The sequence below is a fragment of the Lethenteron reissneri genome, chromosome 55 (genome assembly GCF_015708825.2).
Source record: "Lethenteron reissneri isolate LAM-NWPU_2019-01 chromosome 55, ASM1570882v1, whole genome shotgun sequence".
Taxonomy (NCBI): Eukaryota; Metazoa; Chordata; class Hyperoartia; order Petromyzontiformes; family Petromyzontidae; genus Lethenteron; species Lethenteron reissneri.
The window spans coordinates 12,258,552-12,279,691 of record NC_083833.1 but is presented as its reverse complement, the minus strand read 5'-3'; the positions used below and the strand labels follow the sequence as shown (position 1 = coordinate 12,279,691).

Below are 21,140 nucleotides of genomic sequence, written 5' to 3'. Positions count from 1 at the left end.
AGCCACAACCACCACCATCGCTGCCACCACCACCACCATCGCTGCCACCATGATCATTACCACCACCATCGCTACCACCATCGTTGCTACCACCCATCGTTGCTACCACCATCCACACCATCATTGGTACCAATACCATTATCACCACCAACACCCACCATCATCATCATCGCTACCAACACCATCGCCATAGCGACCACCACCACCATCTCATTAATGCCACCACTAACGTTACCTCCTCCCCACTCCGGTGCTATACCTGTTGCCGTGGTTGCTAGGCGACCTGCTCCCGGCTGACGGCGTGGTCATCCAGAGCAACGACTTGAAGATCGATGAGAGTTCTCTCACCGGGGAGTCGGACCACGTGCGCAAGGCCGTCGACCGCGACCCCATGCTGCTCTCTGGTATGCACACACACACGGAGACCAGCACTGGCGAGACTTGGACACACAGACACACACACCCACACTGGGGAGACTCACAGACAACAACAACCGCCATTCGCCACTAAATGGTGGTGACGTCACCACGACACTTGTAGCCAGGCCATATGCACCTTGAAGCCACGTGAAGTGTCGAACGCCGACTGGCAGGAGGTCACGGGGCAGACCCAGGTGCCACGGGTCGACTGACTGAGATGACCGAGATGACTGGCTGATGCACCACCTGTGCCGCCTACTGTGCCAACTTGCTGTGCTTTAACCACCCGGCGCTCCGCTCATTGTTGTGAGCGTCGCTCCTCCGCCCTCCGTTGTTGTTGGAGGGCGATTGCCTCCAACTGCCCAGTAGCGTTCTTCACGAGCCTCCTCCACAGAGGCCGATCTTGACACCGCTGGTACTGGTCATCGGAAAGTCCACTTAGCTCCACGTCCTCCTGCACCACACCATCTCTTCTCTAGCCCATGCTGCGCCCGTTTAGCCCCCTCGATCCGGCCGGACAAAAGCTATTTTGGCATGCGGTGGCTAGGCATGCGGGCTACATGACCCAGCCAACACAGCCTTGCCTGCTGCACACAATCCAGCCTGGTTAATTCTAGATTTTAAGCTTTCGTGACTGAAAGGATTCATACTCTTAGGTTTGGTTAAACCCAGGATGGATCGTAGGCAGGCCAGCCTAAATTTTTCTAACTGGTGAATATGTTCCATTAGGGGGGTCCACGTTTCGCAAGCGTAGAGAAGGGAGGGAATGTCCGTTGCCGAAAAGACCTAAAGCTTCGTGCGGAGTGATAGACCAGGTAGCTTCCACATAGCGTTACGCAACAGATGAAAAGATAATGCCTCTCGACTGATTTGGAGTGAGACCTATGGAGCCGGTCATGAGCACACCGCCAAGGTATGGGAAACTCTCCACTCTCTTCACAACTGCCCCATCACCAATTGGGAGTTGTGGGGGTGGAGTGTCCGATGGTACAAAATGCGCAGGCAGATGCTTAGTTTTGGTGAGACTGATGGTAAGGCCCCACCTCTTAGTGGTACGCTTCAGGTTCAGCAGCAGCGCCTCCAACTCCTCCTCTGAGTGAGCGGCAATTACCAGATCATCGGCATACATAACGTGGTTGAGCAATAGGGAGCCATCCCTTGACCGCACCCGGGCATCGATCAGCCTCCCATTATATCTATACCAGATGGAAATTCCTCCGGTACAGCCATCAAAGTCTTAACGAACTACGTGGTCGAAAAAGATGTAAAGTAATGTGGGAGCCAGAGGACATCCCTGTCACTCCCCAAGGTGAACAGGGAATGGCTCCAACTCCCGGCCAGGTAGTTTTTAGCCGAGCCCGCTCATGATCATTAAGGAAGGTCCTTAATGATCATGAGCAGAGGGTCAGGGACTCCGAAAGCACGAAGAATAACCCAGAGCCCAGGCCTACTGATGGTATCATAGGCCTTGACCAGGTCAATAAAGCAGAGATGTAGGTCTTTTTGCAATTTTCTACACCTCTGTTGTAGGAGACGGACGGAAAATATGGCATATGTGCAGGACCGTCCTTTCCTGAAACCGCATTAGGGCTCCGCAAGCCTCTCCTCAGCGTGCCTGGCAGGGCGATGTTGAATAATCCTTGCCAGGACCTTTCCCGGCACACTGAGGAGTGAGATTCCCCTGTAGTTGTTACAGTCTGTGCAGTTCCCCTTCTTAAAGAGGGGGACCACCAGGGCATCCTTCCAGTCCTGCGGAACCCGTCCAGTGGTCCAGACTGTTGTTATGATGTCATGTAGGGCATTTTGTGCACAAACGCCACCCTCCCTCAGCATTTCGCTTGGGAGATCATCTCTGCGCGGTGCCTTTCCTGGTCTCAGACTCTGGATCGCCTTTAGTACTTCCTCAACAGATGGCATCTCAGCCAGCCCCTCACAGGAGGTGACTTCTTCAAATATTTGAGACACCGCTGCCTCAGCAGGGTCATCCCCACTTGGTCCCACGATGTTTTCTATGCCGAGTGATTTCCCCTCCCCCAGGACTTTATGGAAATGCTCAGCAAATCTGCAAACCTGTTCCTGGGGGTCGGATATTGGATCACCGTTTTTCCCCTAGTGATGGTAATAGGTGTGATGCTGCAGGTTACTTTTTTGATGGAGTTAAATAAAGATTTGTGATCGCTGGCCATTGAGGCAGACTCCATCTCCTCAGCAACCCGCGACCACCACTTAACCTTGCAGCGCCTCACGTCTCTCCGAACCTCCTCATTCTCTGACGTTGGATGCTGTAGACTATGCGAGTGGGCCTGTCGCTTTTTCTCAGCCAGCCTGAATGAACACCTCCTCTGTCAGCCAGGATCTCTGGGGGGGTCTGGACAGTGTACCCAAAGCAGCCATTGCAGCTGCATGAGCCACAGTCCTAAACCTCGCCCATTTCCCCTCGACATTTGGAGGAGTGGGGGATGATGCCAACCCCAGCCGCAAGCGATGATTCAATTCTTGCTTGCAACTTTCATCAGCTAGCTGAGACCAGGCCACTAAGGGTTTGAATGGGGTCCTGGGTGTCCACCCACCACCGGAATGGAAGAATGGCAGGCGCATCTTACAGATGACAAGTCGATGGTCAGTGGGCAGATCAGCTCCACGGTAGGTCCCGGTGTCAAGGACATGGGTCCGCATCCGCTGTGTAGTCCAGTATACGTTCACGCTTGGACCCGGCATGCATCCATGATGTTGTGTGGATGCGCCGATGCAGGAACAGTGTGTTGGTAATTACAAGCACATGGGCTACATAAAAATATTGCAGCCTCCTACCGTTGGTATTGAGCTGATGTGGCCCATGCCTTCTGATTACTCCAGACCAGGTGCCAGCATCATGACCAACTCGGACATTGAAGTCGCCCAACAGGATGACTTTATCCCGAGGGGCCACTTTAGCTAGCACCTGTGACAAGAGGTCATTAAAGCCATCTGACTCTCATCAACCTTGCCTGCATCCCTCCACGTATGTTCGTCTTCGGTAGGGGCATAGGTAACCACAACCACAACTCCTCGATTCCGGTTTAAGGGAAGGCGAGCCCAAAGTAGTCTGGGACTTGCCGCTTCCCACACCTCACCGCCTCGCTCCCACGCCCCCTTCACTCAAACACACAGACACCGACACACGCACACAGAGATCTACACTGAGACCCGCACAGGGACCCGTAGACTCACACAGAGACCAGTAGACTCACACTGACCTCTTTATATGTGTACGCATCGCGTTGACTGGGACGTGCCGAGCGCTCCTCTCGCCCGGCGGGGCTGGGCAAGTGCTGCCCCCTGCCGTATGTGCGACGTCACCCGACGAAGGCGAGACGACGTTTGTGGTGACCTCGGAGGTTGCTCCGCGGTGTCCAAGGTGACGAGGTAACAACGTCACGGTGACTGCCGGCCCCGCAGGCACGCACGTGATGGAGGGGTCGGGCAAGATGCTGGTGTCGGCCGTGGGCGTCAACTCCCAGACTGGCATCATATTCACGCTGCTGGGCGCCAGCAGCGAGGAGGAGAGCAAGAGCAAGGAGAAGGACAAGAAGGGTGGGCACAGGGGATGTGGGCACGGGGGGGGGGCACCATGCACGCCTCCACTACACACCACCACGACACACCACCACACACACCACCACGCACCACCACACCCCACCACACACCACTACACACCACTACACACCACTACACACCACCACACACCACGACACACCACCACACACCACCACACCACCACACACCACCACAAACCATCACACACACCACCACACACACCACCACGCCACCACCACGCCACCACCACGCCACCACACGCCACCACACGCCACCACACGCCACCACACGCCACCACACGCCACCACACGCCACCACACGCCACCACACATCACCACACACCACGACACACCACCACACACCACCAGACTTCGCTACACGCCGCCATACACCACCACACACCACCACACACCACCACACACCACCACACACCACCACAGACCACTACACACCACCAGACTTCACTACACGCCGCCACAAGCCGCCACATGCCGCCACACGCCGCCACAGACCACTATACACCACCACACACCACCACACACCACCACACACCACCACAGATCACTACACACCACCACAGATCACTACACACCACCACAGATCACTACACACCACCACAGATTACTACACACCACCACAGATCACCACACACCACCACAGATCACTACACACCACCACAGATCACCACACACCACCACAGATCACTACACACCACCACACACCACCACACACCACCACACACCACCACAGATCACCACACACCACCACAGATCACCACACACCACCACAGATCACTACACACCACCAGACTTCACGACACACCACCAGACTTCACGACACACCACCACACACCACCACACACCACCACACACCACCACACACCACCACAGATCACTACACACCACCAGACTTCACGACACACCGCCACACACCACCACACACCACCACACACCGCCACACACCACCACACACCACGACACACCACGACACACCACTACACACCACTACACACCACCACACACCGCCACACACCGCCACACACCGCCACACACCACGACACACCACGACACACCACGACACACCACTACACACCACTACACACCACCACACACCACTATACACCACTATACATAGGAGCACTGCACATGGCACCACTACACACCGCATCTAGCCTGGCAAAAGCGGTGACATCAGCTCCACTTAGTGCTAATCAGCGGTTGTGGGCGTGTGTATGGGGGTTCATGTGTGCGTGCCTCTGTAGGGTGCGCAGTAGCAAAGCGGTTAGCGAACTATACTGTGGCCCGAGTTCGATTCGCGCTCACAGCCAATATATAAACGCTACCATGATCCCCACACATCCTCCCACCCTCTCCTCTTGACCTTGATCTCCATATCCTAACCCTCTGTCCTCCAGGCAAGAAGCAGGATGCATCAGCTGCAGCGGCCGAGGCAGGCCGCATCAAAGGTACTCACACCCCTGTCGCACTACTGGTAGCGAGCAGCGCTCGTAAAGGCCGGCACGGCACACAAGGGGCTGGATGGGCAGCACCACACCCGACCGCCTTTGTCTCCCCAGTCGCGATGTTTACACGCTGCAACAGGTACACATTTTAGGCTTAGTCGACCTTGGGGAGGCCCAGGACCAGTTCAGATAATCGTCACTGGTGTTGGCCGTGAGCGGGATTCGAGCTTGGGTTGCGGGTTTGTAGCGCAACGCGCTACCCGCTACACCACCACATCTACACTACCACTTCTACACCACCACTTCTACACCACCACTTCCACACTACCACTTCCACACTACCACTTCCACACTACCACTTCTACACCACCACTTCTACACTACCACTTCTACGCTACCACTTCTACACCACCACTTCCACACTACCACTTCCACACTACCACTTCCACACTGCCACTTCTACACCACCACTTCTACACTACCACTTCTACGCTACCACTTCTACACCACCACTTCTACACTACCACTTCTACGCTACCACTTCTACGCTACCACTTCTACGCTACCACTTCTACACCGCCACTTCTACGCTACCACTTCTACACCACCACTTCTACACTACCACTTCTACACCACCACTTCCACACTACCACTTCCACACTACCACTTCCACACTGCCACTTCTACACCACCACTTCTACGCTACCACTTCTACACCGCCACTTCTACACTACCACTTCTACACTACCACTTCTACACCGCCACTTCTACACCACCACTTCTACACTACCACTTCTACACCGCCACTTCTACACTACCACTTCTACACTACCACTTCTACACTACCACTTCCACACTACCACTTCCACACTACCACTTCCACACTACCACTTCCACACTACCACTTCTACACCACCACTTCTACACTACCACTTCTACACCGCCACTTCTACACTACCACTTCTACACTACCACTTCTACACTACCACTTCTACACTACCACTTCCACACTACCACTTCCACACTACCACTTCCACACTACCACTTCCACACTACCACTTCCACACTGCCACTTCTACACCACCACTTCTACACTACCACTTCCACACTACCACTTCCACACTACCACTTCCACACTACCACTTCCACACTACCACTTCCACACTACCACTTCCACACTGCCACTTCTACACCACCACTTCTACACTACCACTTCTACACTACCACTTCCACACTACCACTTCCACACCGCCACTTCTACACTACCACTTCCACACTGCCACTTCTACACCACCACTTCTACACCGCCACTTCTACACCGCCACTTCTACACCACCACTTCTACACTACCACTTCTACACCACCACTTCCACACTACCACTTCCACACTACCACTTCCACACTGCCACTTCCACACTGCCACTTCTACACTACCACTTCCACACTACCACTTCCACACTGCCACTTCTACACCACCACTTCTACACTGCCACTTCTACACCACCACTTCTACACCGCCACTTCTACACTACCACTTCTACACTACCACTTCTACACCACCACTTCTACACTACCACTTCCACACTACCACTTCCACACTACCACTTCCACACTACCACTTCCACACTACCACTTCCACACTACCACTTCCACACTGCCACTTCTACACCACCACTTCTACACTGCCACTTCTACACCACCACTTCTACACCACCACTTCTACACTACCACTTCCACACTACCACTTCCACACTACCACTTCCACACTACCACTTCCACACTACCACTTCCACACTACCACTTCCACACTGCCACTTCTACGCCGCCACTTCTACGCCGCCACTTCTACGCCGCCACTTCTACACTACCACTTCTACACTACCACTTCTACACTACCACTTCTACACTACCACTTCTACACCGCCACTTCTACACCGCCACTTCTACACCGCCACTTCGACACCACCACTTCTACACTACCACTTCTACACTACCACTTCTACACTACACTTCTACACCACCACTTCTACACCACCACTTCTACACCGCCACTTCTACACCGCCACTTCTACACCGCCACTTCTACACCGCCACTTCTACACTGCCACTTCTAAACTACCACTTCTACACTACCACTTCTACACCACCACTTCTACACCGCCACTTCTACACCACCACTTCTACACCGCCACTTCTACACTACCACTTCTACACCGCCACTTCTACACCGCCACTTCTACACCGCCACTTCTACACCGCCACTTCTACACTACCACTTCTACACCGCCACTTCTACACTGCCACTTCTACACTACCACTTCTACACTGCCACTTCTACACCGCCACTTCTACACCGCCACTTCTACACTGCCACTTCTACACTACCACTTCTACACTACCACTTCTACACCACCACTTCTACACCACCACTTCTACACTACCACTTCTACACTACCACTTTTACACTGCCACTTCTACACTACCACTTCTACACTACCACTTCTACACCGCCACTTCTACACCGCCACTTCTACACTGCCACTTCTACACTACCACTTCTACACTACCACTTCTACACCACCACTTCTACACCGCCACTTCTACACCGCCACTTCTACACTACCACTTTTACACCGCCACTTCTACACCGCCACTTCTACACCACCACTTCTACACCGCCACTTCTACACTACCACTTCTACACTACCACTTCTACACCGCCACTTCTACACCGCCACTTCTACACCGCCACTTCTACACCGCCACTTCTACACCGCCACTTCTACACTACCACTTCTACACCGCCACTTCTACACTACCACTTCTACACTACCACTTCTACACCACCACTTCTACACTACCACTTCTACACCACCACTTCTACACCACCACTTCTACACTACCACTTCTACACCGCCACTTCTACACCACCACTTCCACACTACCACTTCCACACTGCCACTTCTACACCGCCACTTCCACACCACCACTTCTACACCGCCACTTCTACACCACCACTTCTACACCACCACTTCTACACTACCACTTCTACACCACCACTTCTACACAACCACTTCTACACCACCACTTCTACACTACCACTTCTACACTGCCACTTCTACACCACCACTTCTACACAACCACTTCTACACCACCACTTCTACACTACCACTTCTACACTGCCACTTCTACACCACCACTTCTACACTACCACTTCTACACTACCACTTCTACACTACCACTTCTACACTGCCACTTCTACACCACCACTTTTACACTACCACTTCCCAGTAACTTTCCAACCAGCACCACGGTAATTCACTCAGCATCACCACGGTAACTCACTCAGCATCACCACGGTAATTCACTCAGCATCACCATGGTAACTCACTCAGCATCACCACGGTAACTCACTGGCCAGTACCACGGTAACCGACCGGCACCGCGGTAACCGACCGTCACTCACCGAGCGGGGCTGTGCAGGCAGGGCGGACGGCGTGGACGGCATGGAGATGGAGATGGAGCCGCTGAAGGGGGCGGAGAAGGGGGAGGGGGAGGGGGAGGAGGCGGCTCGCAAGAAGAAGCCATCGCCACCCAAGAAGGAGAAGTCGGTGCTGCAGGGGAAGCTCACCAAGCTCGCGGTGCAGATTGGCAAGGCCGGTGAGATCGGGGGGGAAGGGGGAGGCTGGGCGATATGGAGAGAGACTGGGAGAGATGGAGAGGGATGGGGGGATTTGGAGATTTACTGGGGGAGATGGGGAGAGATGGAGGGAGATGTAGAGAGACCAGGAGAAATTGTGAGATACTGGAAGAGACTGTGAGAGACTGTGAGAGATGGGGGGAGATGGGGAGGAGATGTAGAGAGACCAGGAGAGATTGTGAGAGACTGTGAGAGACTGTGAGAGATGGGGGGAGATGTAGAGAGACCAGGAGAAATTGTGAGATACTGGAAGAGACTGTGAGAGACTTACAGATGGGGGGAGATGGGGGAGATGTAGAGAGACCAGGAGAGATTGTGAGAGACTGTGAGAGATGGGGGAGGGGGGAGATGTCGAGAGACCAGGAGAGATTGTGAGATACTGGAAGAGACTGTGAGAGACTGAGAGATGGGGGGGGGGGAGATGGAGGGAGATGTAGAGAGATCAGGAGAGATTGTGAGATACTGGAAGAGACTGTGAGAGACTGTGAGAGATGGGGGGGGGGGGGAGATGGAGGGAGATGTAGAGAGATCAGGAGAGATTGTGAGATACTGGAAGAGACTGTGAGAGACTGTGAGAGATGGGGGGAGATGTAGAGAGACCGGGAGAGATGGGGGGAGGGGGTAGGGGCGATAGAGAGAAGTCGGTGCTGCAGGGGAAGCTCACCAAGCTCGCGGTACAGATCGGCCGGGGGGAGAGACAAGGAGACGTGGAGAGAGACTGGTGGAGATGGAGGAAGATGGGCGGGAGATGGGGGGAGTTGGAGGGAGGCAGGGGGGAGAGGGGTTGGGGAGAGGGGTTGGGGAGAGGGGGGAGATGGGGGGGGAGAGGGGAGTAGGGGGAGATGCCCGCCACAGTGAGCGGTGCGTTGGAGCCACGGGTGACTTGCCGGGGGCTGTGCGACGGCTGCGTCGTGAACCGCTCCCCACCGCCACGTAACCCCCCGACCCCCCACCACCGACCCCCACCACCGACCCCCACCACCGCACGCAGGTCTGGTGATGTCGGCCATCACCGTGGTGATCCTGGTGCTCTACTTCGTGATCGACACCTTCTGGGTGCAGGGCCTGCCCTGGCTGGCCGAGTGCACGCCGGTCTACGTGCAGTACTTCGTCAAGTTCTTCATCATCGGCGTCACCGTGCTCGTCGTGGCCGTGCCCGAGGGGCTGCCCCTTGCTGTCACCATTGCCCTCGCCTACTCCGTCAAGGTGCATTGTGGGAACCCGCAAAATATTGGGGGTGGGGGGGGGGGGGTTTGGCGCTCGTGGTAAGGTGCATTGTGGGAGACGGAGAGGGGGCGGCATTGAGGTGCGTGGTGGGAGACGGGGTGCCGTACGCGTTGAGGTGTATTGTGGGAGACAGAGAGGGGGGTGGCGGTGCTAGCGGTGAGGTGCATTGTGGGAGAGGGAGGGCTGCTCTAGCGGTGAGGTGCATTGTGGGAGAGGGAGGGCTGCTCTAGCGGTGAGGTGTATTGTGGGAGGATGTGAGGGGAAGGTATGAGTGGGCCGTTCTCTGCGCATCGCCGTGACGACCGTCCCGTTTGCGCTGCTGCTCCTCCGCGTTGCTGTAACGACAGAAAATGATGAAGGACAACAACCTGGTGCGGCACCTGGACGCGTGCGAGACGATGGGCAATGCCACGGCCATTTGCTCTGACAAGACGGGGACGCTCACCACCAACCGCATGACGGCCGTGCAGGTCAGCCGCTAACCACCTCGTTCACCACCAAGCTCGTCACCACCACGCTCACCACCACGCTCATCACCACCACCACGCTCACCACCACCACCACGCTCACCACCACCACGCTTACCACCACGCTCACCACCACCACACTCACCACTAATCATAGGATGGCCATGCAGGCGAGCCTCGCTGACCACTATGCTCACCAATAACAACGACCGCCATGAAGTGATGGTGACGTCGCTACGGCGCTTGCGCCAGGCTGAGGCTATGTGACGTGTCGAAAGCTCACTGGCAGAAGGTCACGGGACAGACCCAGGTGCCATGGGTTGACTGACTGAGATGACTGGAAAATGCACCAGCGGTGCCCCCTACTGTGGCAACTGCATTTTATCCAGCCTGCGCTCCGCTCGTTGTTGTGAACGTCGCTCCTTTACCCTCCGCTGTTGCTGGAGGTCGACTGCCTTCAACTGCCCAGTAGCGTCCTTCACGAGCCTCCTCCATAGAGGCCAATCTTTACACCGCTGGTACCAGCCATCGGCAAGTCCACTCAGCTCCACATCCTCCTGTACCGCATCACTCCATCTCTTCTCGAGATCATGCCATGCCCATTTAGCTCCCTCTATCCAGCCAAACAGAAGCTGCTTGGGCATGCGGGCTACATGACCCAGCCAACGCAGCATCGTCTACCAGGGTAGCTTACTGATGGAGCTGTAAGCTCCTCACACAATCCAATTTGGTTAAACCTAGGATGGATCATAGGCAGACCAGCCTGAAGGTTTCAAACCAGCGCAGATGTCCCTTTAGGGGGTACCACGTTTTGCACGCATAGAGAAGGGAGGGGCATGACTGTGACCGAGAAGACACGAAGCTTTGTGCGGAACGACAGACCAGGCAGCTTCCACATAGCAGCGTTATGCAGCCGATTAACAAATAATGCCGCTCGACTGATTCAGAGTGAGACCTTGGCTGCCAAACCGGAGCTGGTCATAAGCACGTTGCCCAGGTACCGAAGCTTCTCCACTCTCTCCACAACTGCGCCATAACTCGTACATGTGGGCGTGCTTGTGTGTGTGTGTACGTGTCTGTGCGTGCTTGTGTGTGTGTACGTGTCTGTACGTGCGTGCAGCTGTTTATTGGGGGCAAGCACCACAAGAAGATCCCCGCTGCGGAGGAGGTGGCGGCGTCCACGCTGGACACGCTGACCACCGGCGTGGCCGTCAACTCGGCCTACACCACCAAGATCCTGGTGCTGTTGCTGCTGCTGCCCCTCGCTCGCTCACTCCACCTCCACATCCCTCATTCACTCACTCACTCACTCCCTCACGCATTCACTTGCTCGCTCACTTGCTCACTCACTCCATTTCTCACTCACTCACTCACTCCCGACATCACTCCCTCACTCACTCAGTTACTCACTCCATCCCTCACTCGCTCACTTGCTCACTCACTCCATGCCTCACCTACTCACTCACTCCCTCGCTCACTCCCTCACTCACTCACTCCCTCCCGACATCACTCCCTCCCGACATCACTCTCTCACTCACTCAGTTACTCCCTCACTCACTCACTCCCACATTCACTCACTCCCACATTCACTCGCTCCCTCCCGACATCACTCCCTCCTGACATCACTCCCTCACGCACTCAGTTACTCCCTCACTCCGTCACTCACTCCATCCCTCACTCGCTCACTTGCTCACTCACTCCATGCCTCACTCACTCCCTCACTCACTCTGTATGACAACACCCACCCATTTTTCCATCGCTTCGACTCCCTCCATCCAATCTCCCCTCCTTCACTCTCCCCCAAATCCCTCTCCCCCCTCAGCCCCCCGAGCGCGAGGGGGGGCTGCCGCGTCAGGTGGGGAACAAGACGGAGTGCTCGCTGCTGGGGCTGCTGCTGGAGCTGAAGCGAGACTACCAGGCAGTGCGGGATGAGGTGACGGAGGAGCACCTCTTCAAGGTCTACACCTTCAACTCGGCGCGCAAGTCCATGAGCACCGTCCTGCGCACGCCCGAAGGGGGATACCGTCTCTACAGCAAGGGGGCTTCCGAGATCCTCCTCAAGAAGTGAGCCTCCTCCTGCTCCTGCTCCTCCTCCTGCTGCTGCTCTTCACACCTCCTCCACACACCCCCACCATCACCCACGCCTTCTCTATCAGCGTCTAATACAGCGGTTCCCAACAGGGTTGCGATTTCCGCATGGAAAATGCGGAAGGAGGGTTCAAATTTTCCCGCATTTTTGCTAAAGTCAACCGCAAACGGTGGAAAGACTACTCCTATGACCGCGCGCTTTTAACAACACGTTAATGCGTTCTATTGGAAAGGATACATGCAAGGCTCAGCATCACGTAGGGCTTTGAGTTACTGATTGGAATGAATATATGATTTCCGCATTTCCGCACAAGAACCACATACTTTATTCAAATGCGGAGCCGTGATTACGAGCACATGTACTTTCACTTCTTCGCATTCTTCCAGCGCTTCATGTCGTCTTCGGCGTGAAAGATGCTGAGTTTTGGCTTGTCGCGGGCGCAAACTATAAGCGCGTTCAACTGCTTGCACGAGAGGAGCAACCACTCCTCGGGCTTGATGTTGTTTTGCAGAGAGAAAGCCCTCTCGCAGCCGACCGACCTGTGCGCCAAAGTTTTAATCGTTAGCAGTAAAGTGTATATATTCGCAGGAGGTATAAAGTAGCTACGACAGAGGCAAATGAGCGTACGCTGGACGAGGATATTACCTGAGCGGAAACGCGTGTGTATCCGAGCGTATCGAAAACAGCGTGGGTATCTGAGCGCTTGGCCAAAATTACCAGTGGATTTCCCAACGCGCTGCAATCTGAGCGACGATGAATAGTTTTGCATATCGACAGAATATGAATAAAGAAAATGCTACAGTTTTTTTGTTTTTCCTTTGTCGCTACGAGTACTGCGAGGGCTCCGAATGGCAGACGCTAGGAGACATCATGGGGCTGGGCAAAAGGGCCTGAGCACAGCGCCGGGGGTTGCGTCGATCCGGAAAGATGCAACCGTAGGGATTCCTATCGGCGACAAACATGTCAACGGTGGCGTCGTGTACTTGTGGCAAGTGTGCTTCATCGACGGCATCGACAAGTACTTCGACGCACAAGAGCTCGCGGCTCTCATTGATTTTTTCACAGTTCGTGCGCACCAACAACGCTGTCTGAATGCAGGAATCCATAGTTCATATATACATATCGTTTTTTCCAGAAGTCAGCAGAGCCAAATGGGCATACGCAAGATATGTGCGCCAACCGCGCGAGTACGGCACCGAGAAAGGCGGGAATCGAAGTCACGATTTGCGGAAGTCTTCACAGGAATCACCGCAAATTGCGGAAATTTGTGCGGAAGAGGGTCACAGAAACTACCGCAAAATGCGGTCGAAAACAGCATGTTTGCGGAAATTGGTGCGGAAATCGCAACCCTGGTTCCCAAACATTTTTGGCACCAGGGACCGGTTTCGTGGAAGACATTTTTTTCATGGACCCGGGGGGGGGGGGTCATCATTGGGTCTTTCCCCCTTTTCAAAGAAGCTCTCCAGCGACGTTTGTTTTTTACTCATTTTGGCTCGGGGTTAGCAGCTTGTGGGCTCACCAAAACGGTGACGGAGACAAGTGCGCAGTGCGGGAAGGAGGCCCGGACGGAAGTGGTGAATAATGAAACAATAGAGGGGGCGGGGGCCACAATCGGACTCGGCGCTCGCCTCCTGCCGTGTGGCCAGGTTCCTAACAGGCCGCGGGCCGGTACCGGTGCTCGGCAAGATGCACGCAGATTGCCATCATCGCGCTCCCATCACCATCGCCTCCACCGTCACCTAACCACTCTCCCCCGTTTCCTCTCGGCGGCGGTGCCCGGCTAGGTGCACGCAGATCCTGGACGCGAGTGGCTCCCCGGGCCCGTTCAAGGCGCGCGAGCGTGAGGAGATGGCTCGCCGCGTCATCGAGCCCATGGCCAACGACGGCCTGCGCACCATCTGCCTGGCGCTCCGTGACTTCCCGCAGGGTACCGAGCCCAGCTGGGAAGACGAGGCGTCCATCGTCTGCGAGCTCACCTGCGTGGCCGTCGTCGGCATCGAGGACCCCGTGCGCCCGGAGGTGACTGCCGCAGAAGCCGCCGCAACCCCCACCTCTCCGCGACCCGCCCATTGTCGACCATCCCCACACACCCTACCGCCCGCTCGCCCGCTCCACCCGCTCGCTCGCCCGCCCATCCGCTCGCCCATCCACCCTCTCGCCTACCCACCCGCCCACTCGCACACCCACCTGCCCACCCACTAAGTCTCGCTCGCCCACCCACCCGCTGATCCGCTTACCGATCCACCGACCCACCTGCCCCCTCCGTCCCATGCCAGGTGCCGGACGCGATCCGGATGTGCCAGCGTGCGGGCATCACGGTGCGCATGGTGACGGGCGACAACATCAACACGGCGCGCGCCATCGCCATCAAGTGCGGCATCTTGGCGCCCGGCGAGGACTTCCTGTGTATCGAGGGCAAGGACTTCAACCGGCGAATCCGCAACGAACGCGGGGAGGTGGGCGGGGGGGCGGGGGGTGGGGGGTAAGGCTGAAGGGCGGGCAGGGGGGGGAGACAGGAGCTCGCTGGGGTGCTAGGGGTGGTGTATGACGAGCAGGCCGGATTGTGTGAGGAGCTCACAGATCCTTGAAAGATCTGGACACTGTCCCATCGGTGAGCTCCTCCGGCAGACGAGGCTGCGTTGGCTGGGTCACGGAGCCCACATGCCCAGTCAGGCGAGTTGATGCCAAGTAGCTATTGTTTGGCCGGATAGAGGGGGCTAAACGGGCGTGACACAGCCTAGAGAAGAGATGGAGCTGATGTGGTACAGGAGGATGTGGTTTTGAGTGGACTTGCCGATGACCGGTATCAGCAGTGTCAAGATCGGCCTCTGTGGAGGAGGAGGAGGCTCATGAAGGACGCTATCGGGTAGTTGGAGGCAGTCGCCCTCTAGCAACAATGGAGAGCGGAGGAGTGGCGCTCGCAACAACGAGCGGAGCGCCGGGTGGCTAAGATGCGGCAAGTTGACACAGTAGGGGGCACAGGTGGTGCATCGGTCAGTCATCTCAGTCGGTTAACCCATAGCACCTGGGTCTGCCCCGTGACCTCCTGCGAGCGAGCCTTCGACACTTCATGTGGCCTCAAGGTGCTCCTAGCATAATCGAATGGCGGCTGCTGTGAGCGTGAGGGTGTGGGGTGCCCCAACAGACTGTGAAGTCCATACGGGGGATCTTTGTCTTTGTGTCTCAGATTGAACAGGAGCGATTGGACAAGGTGTGGCCCAAGTTGCGCGTTCTGGCGCGGTCCTCGCCCACGGACAAACACACACTCGTCAAGGGTACGCAGCTACACACACACACACACACGGCTACACACACACGGCTACACACACACGGCTACACACACGCGGCGACACACAGCTACACACACACAGCTACACACACAGACTCACACACACAGCTACACACACACACAGCTACACACACACAGCTACACACACACACAGCTACACACACACAGCTACACACACAGCTACACACACAGACTCACACACACAGCTGTCCGTTATACTCACGCTGTGTGTAGCGCTGATGCGGTTGTGTTGGCACCGGTTATGGTGGTGCGGTTGCCGTGGCGACAGGGATCATCGACAGCCAGACCGCGGAGCAGCGCCAGGTGGTGGCGGTGACCGGGGATGGCACCAACGACGGCCCCGCACTCAAGAAGGCCGACGTCGGCTTCGCCATGGTGACCACTGCACACACGCACATACATACACACAGATACACAACAACGACAACCGCCATTCGCAACTAAGTGGCAGTGACGTCACCACGCCCGCTGGCAGGAGGTCACGGGGCAGACCCAGATGCAATGGGTCGACTGACTGAGATGATTGGCCGATGCACCACCTGTGCCCCCTACTGTGCCAACTTGCCGTACACACACTTACACACGCACACCGCACAACCGCACCCCACACCCACACCACACCCACCCCTGCACACCCACACCGCACACCCACACCATACCACACCCCGCTTACCCACACGGCACCACCACCACACAAACACCGCACCGCCCATTGATCCACTCACTCATTTGTAATGCGAGCAAGGAAAGAGGGGGCGGAGTCTGGGTCACGTGAGGAGAAGGAGGAGTCAGGGTCACGTGAGATAGAGGATTTAGGGGGAGAACCGGAAGCGATCTGGGAGTTGGGAAGGAGCGGAAATAGGGGGAGGCCACGCTGGGCAGTGGCGAGAGGGTGGCGCCATTTGCCACGTGGTGGGAGGCCACGGCACCGTCGGCCAGCGGTGTACGTGGGGCACAGCAGAGCTAGTGGGATAGAGTTAGTGGAGTCGAGCTAGGGGAGGAGAGCTAGTGGAGTGTGGGAAGCTAGCCGGGCGTAAAGAGCTAGCAGAGTTTCCGGGGCACACGGAGCAGCGGTGTGGCTGCAGAGCGGAGCAGCGGTGTGGCTGCAGAGTGCACGGTGGAGGAGGTGCGGGTCTGAGCGAGGACGCCGCAGGGGCGAGAGAGACATGAACCTGAATAAAGGACAACGGAGACCTACACCGTCTGAAGAGTCCTTTATTACACATTCACCCACTCATTAACTTGCTCACTCACATGTCTGTATACAAACTCGCTCACTTGCTCATGCACTCACTCACTCACCCACTCACGCACACACTCACTCAATCACCCACTCACTCAATAGCCTACTCGGTCATCCACTGACTCATTCACCCATTTACCCAATGAATCACGTACCATGCTCACTCCCTCATTTATAAACAACCTCACTCTCCCTTTCGCTCACTCGCATGTCTGTCTACCAACTCACTCGCTTGCTCAATCATTCACGCAATCGCCCACTCAATCACCCCCTCGCTCGCGCTCTTACCCACCCACTCACTCACTCACTCGCTCATCTACTCACTCACCCACTCACTCGCCCACCCACCCACTCACTTGCTCCCTCTCACCCATTCACCTGCTCGCCCACTCACTCACTCACGCATCCACTCGCTCACCCATTCGCTCGCCTACTGACCCACTCATCCACTCACTTGTTCGTTCTCACCCACTCGCCGGCCCGCCCACTCCGCAGGGCATCGCGGGCACGGATGTGGCCAAGGAGGCGTCGGACATCATCCTGACGGACGACAACTTCAGCTCTATCGTGAAGGCGGTGATGTGGGGGCGCAACGTCTACGACAGCATCTCCAAGTTCCTGCAGTTCCAGCTCACGGTCAACGTGGTGGCCGTCATCGTCGCCTTCACCGGGGCCTGCATCACGCAGGTGGGGGCGGGGGGGGGGGGGCTCCGTGCTGCACTCACGACAACTGCTGCTACTGCTGCTAAAGAGACCACTGCTGCGGCTGCTACAGACTCCTACTGCTGCTGCAGATACCACGACTACTGCTACTACAGATACTACTACTACTGTTGTGACTGCTACAGATACCACGACAACTCCTGCTACAGGGACTACTACTACTGCTGCTTCTGCTACAGATACCATCCTGCTACAGAGACTACTACTGCTACAGATACCACTGCTGCTACTGCTACAGATACTACTACTCCTGCTGCTACAGATACCACTACTTCTGCTGCTACAGAGACTACTACTACTACTACTGCTGCTACAGATACTACTACTTCTGCTGCTACAGATACTACTTCTGCTGCTAATACCGCTGCTGCTGCAACTTGTACCCCCCTCTCTGCTCTCTGCCCACTGCCCCTCTCCCCCCCACCGTCCCGGTGTGCGTGCCCAGGACTCCCCGCTAAAGGCGGTGCAGATGCTGTGGGTGAACCTCATCATGGACACGCTGGCATCGTTAGCGCTCGCCACGGAGCCGCCCACCGAGGCGCTGCTCCTGCGCCGGCCGTACGGCCGCAACAAGCCGCTCATCTCGCGCACCATGATGAAGAACATCCTGGGCCACGCCGTTTACCAGCTCACCGTCATCTTCACGCTGCTCTTTGCCGGTGAGGCGGCCAGGCCTGGAGAGAGCGGTGGCAATAGTAGAGGCAGTAGTAGTTTTAGCAGTGGTAGTAGTAGCGGTAGTAGCGGTAGTAGTCGCGGTAGTAGCAGTTGTAGCGGTGGTAGTAGTAGCGGTAGTAGCAGCGGTAGTAGTAGCGGTTGTAGTAGTAGTTGTAGCAGTGGTAGTAGTAGTTGCAGTAGTTGTAGCAGTGGTAGTAGTAGTTGCAGTAGTTGTTGTAGCAGTGGTAGTAGTAGTTGCAGTAGTTGTAGTAGCAGTGGTAGTAGTAGCGGTAGTAGCAGTAGTAGTAGTAGCGGTTGTAGTAGTAGTTGCAGTAGTAGATGTAGCAGTGGTAGTAGTAGTTGCAGTAGTTGTTGTAGCAGTGGTAGTAGTAGTTGCAGTAGTTGTAGTAGCAGTGGTAGTAGTAGCGGTAGTAGCAGTAGTAGTAGTAGCGGTTGTAGTAGTAGTTGCAGTAGTAGATGTAGCAGTGGTAGTAGTAGTTGCAGTAGTTGTTGTAGCAGTGGTAGTAGTTGTAGTAGCAGTGATAGTAGTAGCGGTAGTAGTAGCGGTAGTAGCAGTTGTAGCAGTGGTAGTAGTAGCGGTAGTAGCAGTTGTAGCAGTGGTATTAGTAGCGGTAGTAGCATTGGTAGTAGTCGCGGTTGTAGTAGTAGTAGCGGTGGTAGTAGCAGTTGTAGTAGCAGTGGTAGTAGCAGTTGTAGCGGTGGTAGAAGCAGTTCTAGTCGTAGCGATAGTAGTAGTAGCGGTGGTAGTAGTCGCTGTAGTAGCAGCAGTAGCAGCAGTAGCAGTAACGGTGGTAGCAGCAATAGTAGTAATAGTGGCAGTCGTAGTAGTAGCTGTATTGGCAGTAGTAGTAATATCAGTCGTAGTAGTGACAGTAGCAGTCGTAGTAGTAGTGTCGGCAGTAGTAGTGGTGGTAGTAGTAGAGGCGGTAGTTGTAGCAATAGTAGCAGCGGTCGTAGTAATGGTGGTAGCGCTAGTAGTAGTAGCGGCAGTAGTAGTAGTGGCGGTAGGAGTAGAAGTGGCGGTCGTAGTAGTAGCGGCAGTAGTAGTAGCGCCAATAGTAGCAGTAGTAGGAGCGGTAGTAGTAGCGGCAGTAGTAGTAGCGGCAATGGTAGCAGTAGTAGTAGCGGCAGTAGTAGTAGCGGTAGTAGGAGCGGTAGTAGTAGCGACAATAGTAGTAGAAGTAGCGGCAGTAGTAGCATCGGTAGTAGTACTAGTAGAGTAGTGGGTTGGGGGAGAGAGTGGGTTGGGGGGAGAGAGTGGGGGGGGGGGGTGAGAGTGGGGGGGGGGGCAGAGTGTGGGGGGGGTGAGTGTGGGGGGGGGCAGAGTGTGGGGGCGGGCAGAGTGTGGGGGGGGTGAGAGTGGGGGGAGGGCAGAGTGTGGGGGGGGGTGAGTGTGGGGGGGGTGAGAGTGGGGGGGGTGAGAGTGTGGGGGGGGGCAGAGTGGGGGGTGGGTGAGTGTGGTAGCAGCAGAGCAGACGGAGCGACTTCTGGCCACGCGAGGGTCCACGACCGTCACTCGTCCCCCGTGGCAACCTCCCCCCCCCCCCCCCCGCGTGCCCCCCAGGCGAGTTGATAATGGACGTGGACAACGGGCGCAACGCCCCGCTGCACGCGCCGCCCTCGGAGCACTACACCGTGGTGTTCAACACTTTCGTCATGATGCAGCTCTTCAACGAAATCAACGCGCGCAAGATCCACGGCGAGCGCAACGTCTTCCACGGAGTCTTCCGCAACCCCATCTTCTGCTCCATCGTGCTGGGGACATTCATCCTGCAGGTAGACGCCCCCTGTAGGGGGGTTGGGGGGGGGGGTCGGGGAGGGGGTGGGCCCGAGGGGGAGTGTCGGGGTACCCCCCTCCTCCCGTCTCCACCCTTACAAAAGTTCGGCTGGTGGAAGGGCCTGGCCCCGGTTAACGCTGCGGGGGCGCCACGCTAGGAGATGTTGACTTCCTCGCCTGGTAGGCAGGAGGTCGTGGGTTCGATCTCCGACCGTGACGATGCCCGTTTTATATTTGGAGTTTGCATCTTTCTCTCTCTCTCTCATCATCATCATGGTGGCTAGGAGATGTCGACTTTCTCGCCTGGTAGGCAGGAGGTCGTGGGTTCGATCCCGACCCTCACGCCTGCTGCCGTATATTTGGAGTTTGCGTCTCTCTCCCTGTGATCGCGTGTATTTCTCTCTGGGTCCTCTGGTTTTTCACTCCACATTTAGAATCAACATCAAGCGTTTCGAGTATTTGGCTAACCGC

General features: G+C 56.1%; 1 protein-coding gene across 3 annotated transcripts in view; it reads left to right on the top strand.

The window, feature by feature from the left end:
- LOC133356662 (plasma membrane calcium-transporting ATPase 2-like) overlaps positions 1-21,140 on the top strand; it is a 49,803-nt gene that overhangs the window by 6,615 nt on the left and 22,048 nt on the right. For all 3 annotated transcript variants that reach the window (XM_061574296.1, XM_061574294.1, XM_061574295.1), the window contains exons 4-18: positions 279-404; positions 3,859-3,993; positions 5,411-5,461; positions 8,942-9,118; positions 10,150-10,364; positions 10,733-10,855; positions 11,973-12,092; positions 12,675-12,916; positions 14,726-14,960; positions 15,218-15,397; positions 16,129-16,216; positions 16,520-16,626; positions 17,990-18,181; positions 18,663-18,876; positions 20,457-20,668. In XM_061574296.1, the coding sequence (XP_061430280.1) occupies positions 279-404; positions 3,859-3,993; positions 5,411-5,461; positions 8,942-9,118; positions 10,150-10,364; positions 10,733-10,855; positions 11,973-12,092; positions 12,675-12,916; positions 14,726-14,960; positions 15,218-15,397; positions 16,129-16,216; positions 16,520-16,626; positions 17,990-18,181; positions 18,663-18,876; positions 20,457-20,668 (2,417 nt within the window). The remainder of the gene's footprint in view (positions 1-278; positions 405-3,858; positions 3,994-5,410; positions 5,462-8,941; positions 9,119-10,149; positions 10,365-10,732; positions 10,856-11,972; positions 12,093-12,674; positions 12,917-14,725; positions 14,961-15,217; positions 15,398-16,128; positions 16,217-16,519; positions 16,627-17,989; positions 18,182-18,662; positions 18,877-20,456; positions 20,669-21,140) is intronic.